Here is a 13349-nt window from a genome sequence, read left to right as displayed (position 1 = left end):
TGCCTTAGCACTTGGGAGGCAGAGGCAGGTGGATATCTGAGTTTGAGGCCAGCCTGGTCTACAGAGTTGAGTTTCAGGATAGCCAGTTATATACAGAGAAACCTGTCTCAAAAAAATTAAAACCAAAACCAAACCAAACCACCATCAACAAAACCCACAAAATATTGTACATGGCATGGAACAGTGGTGCACACTTTTAATTCCAGCACTCTGGAGCAGAGACAGGAGGATCACTGTAAGTTCAAGGCCAGCTTGGTCTACATGCTGAGTTCTAGGACAGCCAAAGCTACATGTCTCAAAAGAGAAGCTACGAAGTTTTCATGTATTGTGTCTGAGTGTGTGCTGGTGTGAGGATGCACAGGCCTTGGCATGAATGTGGAGGTCAAAGACGACCTTCGGGAGTCGGTACATTCTTCCCATCACGCGGATCCTGGCTGTCAAACTTGTGGGCAGGTGCTTTTACCCACTGGGCCATCTCAATGTTCTATCTCTGTTCAGTCTGTATTAACAAAACATTCTGTGCTGCGGGCATTGTTCTAACCCACCAAATAGATAACTCATGAAAAAGAAAAACAAAGACTGCCTGCCCCAAGCATGGAGCTTATTTGTTTGGACATAATTATGATATCCTGCTAATTATATTTGCAGGATTGTAATTACAGGGGTTTCCCCGTGGGAGTGCCCCATGAGTCAGAGCTTGTCTCCTATGTCCCAACTTCTCAGCGTCGTCTCTTTCCTGTTCATAGGCAGGACAAGAAAACTTCAGAGTCTTGTAGGTACAATTTCCCAAACGATAAATAAGGAATATTGGGAAATGAAAAGGTCTTCTTGCCAAGCAGGGATGGCAATGAAGTTTTGTTGCTATGACAACCAATGGTTTCTCTCTTGGGGCCGTTGGCAACAGTGGAGTGCTTATACATTTACCTCTTTTCTTCCTGGTTCACTCAGAAATGCTGACCCCCCTCAAACTGAAAGAAAGAGAATAGAGCTCGGGACTCTAGGGTGTTGGGCGAAGGCCTTAGCGAATGGAAGCGTGGTCATGCCCAAGGCCAACCAATAAAATACGAAGTTTGTATCTGACAGAGCCCACCCTCTTCACTTGGACCTGAATAACCTGACCCAGACAGAGTTTCGATTGGAGCGACGGCTCTTTGAGCCAATGAAAGCAAAGATTTTGGGCAGTGCGTATGAAGAGGTGGAACATATTTCTATAGCAACGTCTGAATGACAGCAATCCGAGCCATTAGCTGTAGCTTGCTGGATTTATTGACAGAGTGGGCGTGGTGGGGTTTTGTCAGGGCACAGACTGGGGCCAGGAGAGGCGGGAAAAAGAGAGCAATGAGAGTTAGCCAATAAGACTAGTGCAGGTTTCATAGCAACGGAGGAATGACGGTGGACTGGACCAATAGAAGGTTGAGTTGTCTGTCATCCCGGCAGAGGGGAGGCGCGGCGGCTGTGTCTGCCGAGAGCCGAAGGAGGCGGTGGGTGGAGGTGGCGTCTGCAACGCGGGTGCCTGAAAAGGAGAAGGAGGAGGAGAAGCGGGTGAGGGGCGGCGCGGGGCCCGACCTCTGAGCCCCCTCTTGGCCCCCTCCCCGCGCCGCCCGGCCTCCCAGTCACCCCCTGACCCGGCTGTCCCCGGGCCCTTCCTCTCACCGCGGATCTACGCGCTCCTCACTCGTAGCCTTCCCTGCACCCTTGGAGCCCATGCAGATCCCTCTCTTACTCTCAGGTGTTTCCTTGCACCTTAGGAGTCGCTCCCTGCCCCACCAGGGCCCAGTCCGCCACCTTTTCCTGCATTTTAACCTACCCTGTCACACTCTGGGCACTTCCTGACTCCTGTCTCACTATCCTGGCCTCTGAGGCCCTTCCTCTGACTCCCTGCTTCCCCAGTCCCCTTCTGCAACCTTCCCAGACTTTAGTTGGCTACTTAGCACCTTCGATTCCCTCCTCAAACCCCTAGAATCTTTCAGGTTTCCATCACTTCAAATCCCCCAGGACTTTCCCCAAACCCTGCTTGGAACCGCTAAGCCCTTCCCGTGGACCCTAGGCGTATCTACCCTTTGGATTTCGTGGGCTCCTCCCTTGCAACCGCAGGTGCCTTATTGCCCGCCCCCCCCGCCCCCCCGCAAATCCTTCCTGACTTTCTTCCATGTTTCTCTCCCCTTTCCCTTCCTATCATACTTCCTATACTTGGCTTTGTCTTTTCCCAGCTTCCAGGCTTTTTTCTAAGCGCCCTCTCCATTTAACCCAGACTTGTTTTTTCCAGATCTTCTACCAGAGTGGTAGAGTGTGTCTGACACACTCTGCCCCCTTGCTCTCTCCCAAAGTGCAGAACTGTCATACCATAGTGAGGGTACTGGGTAACCTGTCCCTCCATTTTATTTGATTTGGTTTTCTGAATCTCTTTTTTCCCCTCTTTGCCTCCTACCCTATTGTTTTGACTTATTCCTTCTCTCTATTCTCTCTTCCTTCTTTCTATTTTTGTCCTCTCAAAGCCTTCCCTTTGCTGGAATCCTTCTTGGGGGATGAGGTACTGGATCCTTTATCCTCCTAATGGCTTCCTGGGTTCCACCCACAACCTTTTGACCACTCCCTAGAGGGGGATGACCTTGGAAGGAGGTAATGAGGACAAGAAAATCAGCCTAGCAAGGGTCAGCAAAGGCAGGCAGGAAGCTCAAAACATGGAGTTCATTTCCCCTTTCCTTTGATGAGAGCCCAGCTATTCTGACTCCCTCCTGCAATGCTAAGTCTTTGGAGTTATTTCAGACTGCCAATTAATCTTCCTTCCCCCTGGGTACACAGGGACCTGTCTCCTCCATGTGCAGTTGGCAAGGTGGTCTTTGTGTGTGCTGACATCTTGGGAAGGTAGTGTGTGATTGGGGGTGGGCATGCATCTGCTCTGCAAGAGGAGAGGGAAGTATTTAATGCACAGGAGACTGTATTTCTCTTAGGATTTCCTCATTCAAAAGTACCTGTGAGGTGTCATTCTTCTGTAGAGTCAATATTAACCCCCACCCCTATGCTCTCCTACAGATAAGCAAGTTCTGGGGCCCACAGACAAGCCATGCAGCTTCCAAGTGGCATATCCACGTACCCTGTTCTGTGCCAGAAGTAGCCTGGTTCTTAGAGCACCATGGGGCCTGACCGAGTGACAGCCCGAGAACTCTGTGAGAATGATGACCTGGCCACCAGCCTCGTCCTTGACCCCTACCTCGGCTTCCGCACCCATAAGATGAATGTCAGGTGAGGGGGAATTTGGAGGTAATGGGTCCTGGGTCCTGGACCCTTTCTCTTGTATTTTTACAACGCTCAGCCTGGTCTCCTTGAAGCTTTGGGTGGGGACTAGAGGCCTCGGAGTTCCTGGAACCCAGGCACACCCTTTCTCCCAGCCCCGTGCCCACCTTGCGACGACAGCACCACCTTCGCTCAGCACTGGAAGCTTTCCTAAGGCAACGGGACCTGGAGGCTGCATTCCGAGCCCTGACACTGGGAGGCTGGATGGCCCACTACTTCCAGAACCGCGCCCCTCGGCAGGAGGCCGCCCTCAAGACCCACGTGAGGGAGCCCGCACCCCATGCTGCCCGGCGCTGTGCTCTTTCCGTTCTGGCAGGTTGTAGAGGTGCAGGAGAGTAGCCCCGAGTCCAAGACGGCCTGGCTGCTGGGGACAGCCTACAGGGGAGGCTCAGAATCCTAGAAGAGAATTGGGGGTGGGTGAGCTGAGTCCACACTCCTCTTCCTTTGCCAGATGAGGACACCTAGACCCAGAGAGGACCCAGGCCACACAGTGACAAAGTAGACCTGGCCCAAGAGAAAGAGGACCTTGTGGTTGGCCCTGCTCACCTTCCTGTCCTCCTCCACTCTTCTCAGATTTTTTCCTACCTCCGCGCCTTCCTGCCAGAGAGTGGCTTCACCATTCTGCCCTGCACCCGCTACTCCATGGAGACCAATGGGGCAAAGATTGTGTCTACCCGTGCTTGGTAAGGGGCTGCTGGGAGCAGAGACCCAGGGGAAGTAGGATTAGTGACACTGGAGGGCATGGTGGAGCTGAGAATGAATGGAGGAAACAGCAGCTGGCCTGTGCCTCCGAGCTTCTGTTCCCAGGATGTTTCTGCGTGAGAGGCCCTCATCCCCAGCACGGACTGGAAGGCATCGCTCAGAGCCCTATAGCCTAGCCTCTTGGCAGGAAGAAGAATGAGAAGCTGGAGCTGCTGGTGGGGTGCATTGCGGAGCTGCGTGAGGAAGACGAATACCTGCTTAGGACTGGCGAGAACGACTTTAGCATCATGTACTCCACCCGGAAAAGGAGTGCCCAGCTGTGGCTTGGCCCAGCTGCCTTCATCAACCATGGTGAGGGCAAGGCTAGAGAGAGGGTGCTGGGGTGCAGGCAGGTGCATGAAACAGGGGAGGGGGCTGTCTTCAGTTGTTCACTCTTTCTCTTTTCTCTCTTGTCCACCCAATGGCGGCAGACTGCAGACCCAACTGCAAGGTGAGGCCGACTGGAGAGTATGAGAAGGACGGGCTTTGGACTGCCTCACCCGACAGGGTGATTTTCTACCCTTTGCAGTCCCTCATAGCTGGTAGCAGCACCTAGGGTGGGCAGCATGGGAAGGCATGCACCCTCAGGGACATCAAACAGGAAGAAGGGGCATCAGTGGTAGCGGACCCTGGGTTACTGACTGAAATGGAGGCAAGGGTGTGATGGGGAGACAAATTAGCAGGTGGCTAATCTCACCAGGCAGCTTTGAAGGTCAAGGCAGGGGAGAAGCCAGGAAATTCCAGGAGGCTAAGGACCTCTGCTAAGAAACTGAGTGGAAGGGCAGAGTAAGAGAGGGAGAAGGTAACTGGCCTGAACATGCTGTAAAGGGTTTGGGAGGTCCAGTGGGATGTAATATTGTCCTGTCGTGCATCTTGGGAGACTGAGGCAGAAAAATTCTAAGTTCTAGGTTAATCTTGGCAACTTCAGTGAAACTGTATTTCAGAAGGGCTAGGGATGTAGTCGGGGTAAGGTGCTTGCTTAGAGTGTGTGAGACCCTGAGTTAGTGCCACAGAAACAAAACAGACATCTTGGCTTGTAGCTCAGTGGCAGTGTCCTTGCCTAGCACATGAGTGGCCTGAGATCAGCCCACAGGACCAACAAGAACAAAAGCAGAGTTTTAGTTGAGCGCCCTCCTGCCTTGTACCTGTGAAATCAGTGTTTGGGAGACAGAGGCAGGAGGATTACTTCAAGTTAGATAGAGGTCAGCTTGGTCTGCATAGTGAATTTTGGGTCACCGAAGACTATATAGTAACAAGGTCCGTCTTCAAAGAGTTAAGACAGGGACTAGAAAGAAGGCTCCATGGTTAAGAGCAGTCACTGGATGCACCCATGTGGCCATCCACACCTGTGTGTAGGTCTATGTCAAGGGCTTCTTATACCTCACACAGACATACATGCATGTAGCACACCAATGACCATAAAATAAAAATGAGTGTGTGTGTAACCAAATAGTAGTAATAATAATAATAGTAACTGAAGGTAAGGGGAGTCCCCCAGAAGCTCCCCGTTTGTCTTCTGTCAGGACACAGACCTCTGGCCCTCTGTGGGAGCACCCGTGACATGAGTAAGGCCAGCGCTCAGCTTCCCGACTCAGAACTGGAAAGAGTTATGGCTGTATGTCCTGGCCTCTGTTTCGCCCACTGACACCCCTAAGACTGTTGTTGGGTCAGATGGTGAACACCCGAGAATGTATAAAACTTGTTCCATGTCACAGGCGTTTGACATGAATGACACAAAGCCTTCACTACACCCTTTGCCTTGCACGCAGACAGAGTGGAATAGAAAGGAAGGGCACGCTGCTCTCGGTCCTCAGCTTGTTGAGTATAGTGGTCTGGAATCAGCAGGCTCTGGAGGAGCAAGAGTTTTCCTACATGTTGAAGAAAATCAGGCACAAGATGACAAACATTTTACACCATGTGGCTCAGAGGCACCCATAACTAAAGATGGTGGTAATCTAACTACTAAACTCAGTCAGCTCTCCCTCTAGTGGTGAGATGAAGGTTGGTTTTTGGATGGCTATGGCAGCAGTGTGTAGGAGGCTGTGGAAAGGGAAGAAGTGGACGGATGAGGGTGGCCATGAGGAGACTGACAGACCTCACGGTGGTGAAGGACCAAGTCAAGGAAGAGCAGCAGGATGAGAGGAGGACAAGGATCTAGGAGGTGCTACCCTCAGGCCCGAAGGCCATCAGGCAGGAAGGCTTGTTGGTTCACTTTGGGTGTCAGGTTTGGGTGGCTGGCTAGTTAGCTAGATGGTGACCGTGTTCCCTCCCAAACAGGGAGTGCCGAGGTAGATCCATATGTGGAGCCTATAGAGTAGCCTCAGGCTGAGTGACCCTAAGTGCAGGTCAGGGGGTATTTGGCTGCAGAGTAGATACAAGCTTTGGGAGACTGAGAAGTAGCCACAGAGGCAGAGCGGCAAGGAGGAGTGGCTCCTGAGGGACACTGCTGGGGACACGGGTAGGTTTGAGGGGTGGAACTTGGCATTTGTCCACAAGTCAGAGTGGCACCGCATCCTGCCTGACAGGGAGGGGTAGACACAGAAGGTAGGTTCTTAAGGGGCTCTGTGTAGCTACCGATAAACGGTGGGGTAGGAGTGGGCTCCTCAGCTGTGGCTTGACTCATTACAGAACCCTTGGACCTGGGTGACTGGCCAGGTGGTGGAGCTGTACAGCTCCTGCCCTGCGCTCCAGGCTAGGGTGCTAAGGGGGCATGGCCTCAGTTTGTGCCCTCAGATGGGAATACCGCCTGTGTAAAGGTGCTACGGGACATTGAGCCGGGGGATGAAGTAACTTGCTTCTATGGTGAGAGCTTCTTCGGTGAGAAGAATGAGCACTGTGAATGCTTTACCTGTGAGAGGTAGGCACTGAGTGGGCAGGGTGTGTCAGCCTGCCCTGGGAGGCCAACGGTTACTGGGCTGGACTGCATCCTCAGGGTTCACCGTCAAACATGTCCAGCCCAGCATCTCCCTTTGCCCTTTTCTGTTCTGCAGAAAAGGTGAGGGAGCTTTCAGGCTTCAGCCCAGGGAGCCAGAGCCTCGGCCACAGCCTCTGGACAAGTATGAACTCCGAGAGACAAAGAGGCGTCTGCAGCAGGGCTTGGACCTGTCCCCACTGCGTCCTGACCTATTCTGTGGTGAGCACGCCTGTTCTTTACCCTTTGGGTCACCTTTTCTGATCTGTCCAGAGAAAGAACTGTTGACCACCTTTCACTTTCTGTCCACTCTGACCTCCCCAGCTGCCTGCCAGCCCCCATGCCTGCTGCCTGTCAGCCCCCGCTTGGACTGCTTGCCCCTCTGGCTCCAGTGGGTGCCTCAGACCCAACCCAGAGTACGTCCCCGGAAGCGCCGTCGTCGCCGCCGTCACCGGCGCCCCAGGATCCGCCAGGCTTCATTACCCCCTGTCCTCCAGACTGCCTGTATCTCCCTACACCGGTGTGGAGGCTGTGGTCCCCACTGCCAGCTACGGGCTGAGGCCATGGTGACCCTACATCTGCTCCCCCAGACTCGCTGGACCCCACAAGAGGACTGGTACTGGGCCCGGCGCTATGGGCTACCTTCTGTGGTGCGTGTGGAACTTACCCGCCTAGCCCCAACTCTACCAGCTGCTCCGGCCCCTGCTGGGAGCCCAGGTCCTGTCCCCACCCCTGACCTCATCCCTAAGCAGGCCCTTGCCTTCGCTCCTTTCTGCCCACCTAAGCGCCTCCGGCTAGTGGTCAGTCATGGTTCTATTGATCTGGACATCAACAGCAGTGAGCCATGATAGGCTGCTTCACGGAAGGGAAGGAGGGAGCTGACCCTTAACCTAGGTCTGACCTTGGGAGTGTGTTGTTTGGGACACCCCTAGAGAGTTGATCCTTGTTGCTCTATAGCTGCTGACTCCTCATCCAGCCCCAACCCAGCAAGGAGCCCTGGCTATTTGATATCCCCATTTCCGTCCCTGCCCCCACCTCAGGACTGTAGGAGTCATTCCCCTCCCCTCAGCCTCTTCCTCCCCAGGGAGCAAAGCCATAAGTGGGTGGGGCCACTCCATGGCAACTCTTCAGGAGACCAGGCCTCAGGAGGTGGAATCGACTTGGGGGTTTGCCCCCCTCCCCCGAACTGCTCCCACAGTGGGGAGTGAGTTGGCTCTCAGCTCTGCAATTGATGGAGGTAGGGGCAGTCAGATGGGGTGGGTTAGCCACATACTTGGCTCTGTCCCATGGGTCTCAGGGAGGCCAGGTGTGACCTCATCTTTTTCACGGTGCTATCCCTGGTGCTACTGGGGTGTAGGGGAGGCTCCCTCTCCTCCCCACACCAGAATGGGGTATGATGGGGGATTGGAAGAACTTGAACTTTTTATTAAAACATTGTAAACCCTTAGGAGTTTTTTATGTTGGAGGGTGAGATCTTAGCTTGGCTGGGAAGATGAGGTGGTATGCTTGGGAGACTGACAGCTACGCTGATACGCCTTAAAAAGGGAGAGGGCAGTGGGTTCTGGGGACTGCTGGACTGAGATAAAGCCCTGTAACTGCACAAACAATGCTTATAGGACATGATCAAATGCATTCTTTGCTGTGGAACTGAGGAGATAACCAATAACTTATGACTGGGGAACAGAGTGGCTTGTCTGAGACTATACAGGGTTTGTCACTTGTCAACCAGATCTAGAGCAGGGCCTGGTGTGGTGGCACCCCTTTAATCCCAATACTTAAGAGACAGAAGCAGACAGATTTGTGTAAGTTCAAGGCTAGCCTGATCTACACAGGAAGTTCTAGGCTATCCATAGTGGAACTGCACGTGGGGGTGGGCCTGTTCAGGTTGAGAGGAAATATAAGTGAGGCCAAGAGCTCAGCCTTGCCAAGGCCAGAGGGAACCTCATGTAGCCCTGTTGTCCTCATACGCAAGGAGTGAAACAAGCTGGGGATACAGTTCAGTGGGAGAGGCTTCCTTAGCAGGTACCAAGTTCTAAATTTGAGCCTTCATACAGAAAAAGAACCAAGACAAAAGCCAGCTTGGAGACTGGTCCTCCCTCAGTGGGGCTTCCCTGACCTGTTTTCAGAGAACCTTGGAGGTTGATCTGATGACCCAGAGCCATAGGGTCCTATGGGGAGAGCCAGTGTCTGGAAGTGAAGTAGGGTCCTGAAGATCTATAGGACAAAGCCTGAAGAGCAACAGAGCCATTTTGATGTTTTGGCCTCTCTACTCAGGAAGCACATGAAACCCGCAAGTAGTCCCAGGAAGAAAGATTTCTGAGGAACTACAGAACTAGAGGGAAGAGGAAAAACAGGGCAACTGGTTTCAAATCCTCTAAGCAGGGGAGGCTGCTAAGAGACAGAACTTGGCCTTGTCCCTGGCCCTGGCCCTGGAATCACGGGAAACACTAGCTGGGGGGAGGGGAGGGCTAGGAGCTGCTGAAAGTTTGTGGTGGAGGCAAGTAGTCCAAGTGGAGCTGGTAGGCAAGGTGTGGTCCAGCTCCTTGTGCAAGTCAAAGTTGGCCAGGATTATAAGAATGGCCCGGAGTGGACAGGTAGTAATGGCATGCACATTTAATCCCAACATTTAGGAGGCAGAGGTAAGTGGCTCGCTGTGAGTTTGAAGCCAGCCTTTTCTACTTGGAAAGCTTGATGCCTCTCTGGCTTTAAAATGAGTTGGAAAGGTGTAGGAAATAGTCAAGTGACAATGACAAAAGGGAGTATGGACCTGAGGAGGAGAGGAGATAGAGGAAGAAGTGGGTATTGGGAGAGCATGTATTCTGGGCAGGACAAATGGTGCCCAGCTGCTCATCCTGTGCTCCAGACACCTAACTGGGTGATGTTATTAAGTCTTCAGGCAACATTTAGCCTCCTCCCCTGACAGTGCCCTCTGGCCAGTTGCTGTTTTATCAGCAACACCACCTGTCGGGATGTTGAGTGACCAGTGTCTTCTGTAGCCTTGTCATTACCCTGGACTTCCACCCTGCCCCTCCCTCTCAGGTTGTGGTCAGACAGCTCTGAGGCCAAGGTCTGGAGGTAGTCATCCCAGACCATCTGGGGTGTGTCTTGGGTGGTGAGTAGCCCATGGGGCAGGTGGTAAACCGGTCATCAAGGGTGGGACCCGGCAGACCTAGAAGCTCAGCCAACCCTTCTATCCTGCTTCTTGGTTTATAGCTGGAGACACTGAGGTTGGTCACTCAGGATGATGACTTCAAAGTTATCTCTGAACCTGGCAGTTAGATGTTACCTGAGGCCTTTTAAGACAGAGTCTGAGATTATTTCAGGTCTAGGTAGGAAACTGATAGCTGTGGGTAACAGAAGAGGCCAGCACAGCCAGCTAGAGGCCTCTGGCTTCCTTTAGGATTACTAGTACTGAGCTTGGTGGCTGTAATCCCAGCACTTGCAAGACAGGAGAATTAATAGTTTGAGGCTACAAGAGACTATATCAGAACAATAAACAGGGTCACTCTTCAGGATAAAGAGAAGGCTCAGGGCTGGAGAAATGGCTCAGTGGTTAACTGACTCCTCTTCCGGGGGTCCTGAGTTCAAATCCCAGCAACCACATGGTGGTTCACAACCATCTGTAATGATATCTGATTGTCTGAAAACAGCTACAGTGTACTTATACATAACAAATAAATCTTTAAAGAAGAGAGAGAAGGTGGTTACAAATATTTACTGTTCTTCCAGAGGACCTGGCATTAGGCTACTCACAATTTCCAGTAACTCCAGCCCTAGGGCATCCGATGTCCTCTTCTGACCACCTCCCAACAGTGCCCACCCACTCACACATTTTTAAAAGGGGGTCTGGGAGTTACTGAGACGTGATGGTGGTGGCACACTTTTAATTCCAGTATGAGAGGCAGACATGGGTGGATCTCTCTGGTTCAAGGGCTACATAGACTTGTCCATAAAATGGTGTCACTCAGGTTTGGGGGCATCTGGACCCAGAATGATTGGAAACGATGGGAAGAAAGGATAATTCAGAGAGAAGCGTGAGTGTACTAAAGGGTCCGTGGAAGAAACATCATGTATGGACAAAAGGATAGATGGCTCCACGCGAGCACAGGGTAGACCTGCATTAGAAATTAAAGGGGCAGGATGCTGGCGAGATAGCTCAGTGGTTACGAGCATTTACAACTGTAAGTTCTAAGACATTTAAGGCTCCCTCCTGGCCTCCATGGGTACAAGGTGTTCAAGGTATGTGTGTGTGTGTGTGTGTATACATGAGTATTTTATTCATATACATTTTTTAAGTTAAAACCAGATGTGCTGGGTTTTGGGGTGCTGAAGGATGGACAAGTCTCTGTGGCAGTCAGGACAAGAAGGCTCTTATGGTGACAGGACATTTTTGGAAGGACATAGGAGGCACAGCATTATTAAAAGCTAATAAAGCATCGAAGCAGGACAGTCAGGGAATAATGGAACAACCTTGGGTCATGGGATGAAGACGGGAGGGGTGGAGGGGTGATGGCCCAGACAGGAGGCTGAGGAGCACATCTGCAGACTGGTATAGCAGTTGAGAGTCAGGACATAGTGGAGCCCTGTAGCTGGAAAAGGTTTTGTTGATGTTTTTAGAGAGTGTTTTATTGCTGTGTTTTGCCAGCATTTCACTGTGTAATGTAGCCTTGAACTCATTGTAACTAGCTTCAAATCCATAGAGATCACATGCCTCTCTGCCTTTGGAGTGCTGGACTAAATACATGGGCTAACTTCAATGTTGAGATCTTGATATCATGATCAAAAGCAAGACACAGGAGCCTCTCAGCTTGTTTATATTTACCTGCCTGGGAATTATGACTGCCTTCACTCACAGAGCTGCAATCCTTCTTGTGCCCATGATCAAAAGAAGAAGTGTTCAAGGGCTCAGCCAGTAAGTCACCATGTATGCATGGGTCCCCAACATGCCTGCAAAAAGCCTGGTACAATGGCCCCATGGCTGACTGTAATGCCAGTGCTGGGAAGTCAGACATGGGAGGACTCCAGCCATCTAGTCTGCCAGTTAAATTCCAGGATTAGCATGAGATGCCCTGTCTCAAACACAATTAACAAGAAAAGAAACAAATATTAGCAGCACCATAACTTTATTTGTGGCATAAAGACAAAGTGGAGGAGGGCTGGAGCTTGATGAGAGGACAGTGGTCACTGGGGGTTGATGCCACCGCGGGAACAGCGCTCAAGTACAAGGTCAGATTTTGCCCGGGAAAGTTCCCTGCTTGATCTGCTCATTCCAGCGCTGCACCTGCAGAGGCAAAGGGACCCCAGCGGCTGCTCAGCCTGCGTCTTAAGCCACTACTACCCTTCCACCAACCCCTCTCTGCCCTCTCACCCAGCTGATGGGACACAGTGAATGGAATACACGGAAATAGTACTCGCAGGGCTGCATGTTCTTTCCGCGGCGATTCATGGTCTTCACACACCGGTGATAGTCTGCAGAGTGCCTCGGGTGGGAGTGGGGATCGCGAGGCAAACCATGCCCAGTCAAGAACAGGTTACGCCACGGCCCTCTAAACCCACCCTACCTACCATTCCCAGGCCTTCCAGGACAGTCTCACCCTTTCCAACCAATCGGGTTCATCTTTTCCATTCCAGCCCCCAGACTCCCTTCTTGACTGAGGTTCATCACCTAGAGATGTCTAGTCCCTTCTGGTTGTCTGCCTCGCCTTCCCCTCCAGGACTCAGTTCCAGCTGGCTCCAGATCAGGTGCCTCCTTTCACCTCAAGTCCCGCTCCTTTTCTCTTGATCTCGCCCCCTCAGTCCTGGTCTTTCCCTTTACAGACAAGGCTCCATCCCTCCTGGCTCAATCCATTTCACCTCAATGTGGCACTCTTACACCCGCCATCCCAGGACCCGCCCCTCCATGGCTCAGCCCCACCCACTTTGGTGCAGGCCCCACCCTTTCAGGCCACAGCGCAGTCTCCCATTCCAACGGTCTCCAGGTGGGGGCCTCCCCTCTAATTTGGCTCAACCGGTCTCACCCAGAAAATTCTGGTAGCAGTTACGAGTCTGGTTCTGGTTAGGGAAGCGCGGGTCGAAGGGCGGCGTTGTCCGTTGGCCCGAAGAGGGCTTCTGGGCTTGAACACCCAACATTCAGGTAGCAATTCCTGCAGGAAGGAGTGCAGGGCCCGTGGGGACTAGGGGACGCCCCGCGCTTCCACCTTCCCCAGCTCCTGACCCACTCTAAACGTCACCCACCCCGTCCTCACCAGACTGAAGTGGACCAACGTAGAAGTTGGAACACCAGGGCTATGAAGTCCACCGGTGCTTTTAGCTTGAGAGTGAGAGTTGGTCCCCCGAGCGCACGAGAAAAAAAAAAAAAAAAAACGACCCTCAGGCCGGATTGGCTGGCCCTTAGGGAGTTCCA

General features: G+C 52.3%; 2 protein-coding genes across 4 annotated transcripts; one reads left to right on the top strand and one right to left on the bottom strand.

Moving 5' to 3' along the window:
* The first annotated feature begins 1468 nt into the window (after positions 1-1468).
* KMT5C (lysine methyltransferase 5C) lies at positions 1469-8391 on the top strand. 3 transcript variants are annotated; one of them, XM_080941841.1, is made up of 9 exons: positions 1469-1542; positions 3034-3243; positions 3390-3555; positions 3868-3977; positions 4184-4347; positions 4467-4486; positions 6792-6892; positions 7026-7168; positions 7271-8391. In XM_080941841.1, exons 2-9 carry the CDS (start codon positions 3134-3136, stop codon positions 7792-7794), a joined length of 1338 nt encoding a protein of 445 aa, XP_080797967.1. In that variant the 5' UTR covers positions 1469-1542; positions 3034-3133; the 3' UTR covers positions 7795-8391. The 3 variants fall into 3 exon arrangements, with proteins under 3 accessions (XP_080797967.1, XP_080797966.1, XP_080797965.1); XM_080941840.1 differs by having other exon boundaries at positions 6756-6892; XM_080941839.1 differs by having other exon boundaries at positions 4467-4543; positions 6756-6892.
* Positions 8392-12097: 3706 nt separating this feature from the next.
* COX6B2 (cytochrome c oxidase subunit 6B2) lies at positions 12098-13075 on the bottom strand (the record flags this gene model as incomplete). The annotated part of the gene is made up of 3 exons (XM_080941768.1): positions 12098-12227; positions 12315-12415; positions 12964-13075. 3 exons carry the CDS (start codon positions 13073-13075, stop codon positions 12174-12176), a joined length of 267 nt encoding a protein of 88 aa, XP_080797894.1. The 3' UTR covers positions 12098-12173.
* Between the last annotated feature and the right edge of the window lie 274 nt (positions 13076-13349).

Source organism: Micromys minutus, assembly GCF_963924665.1.
Source record: "Micromys minutus genome assembly, chromosome: 30".
Classification (NCBI taxonomy): domain Eukaryota; kingdom Metazoa; phylum Chordata; class Mammalia; order Rodentia; family Muridae; genus Micromys; species Micromys minutus.
This window is presented reverse-complemented; position numbering and strand designations above follow the sequence as displayed.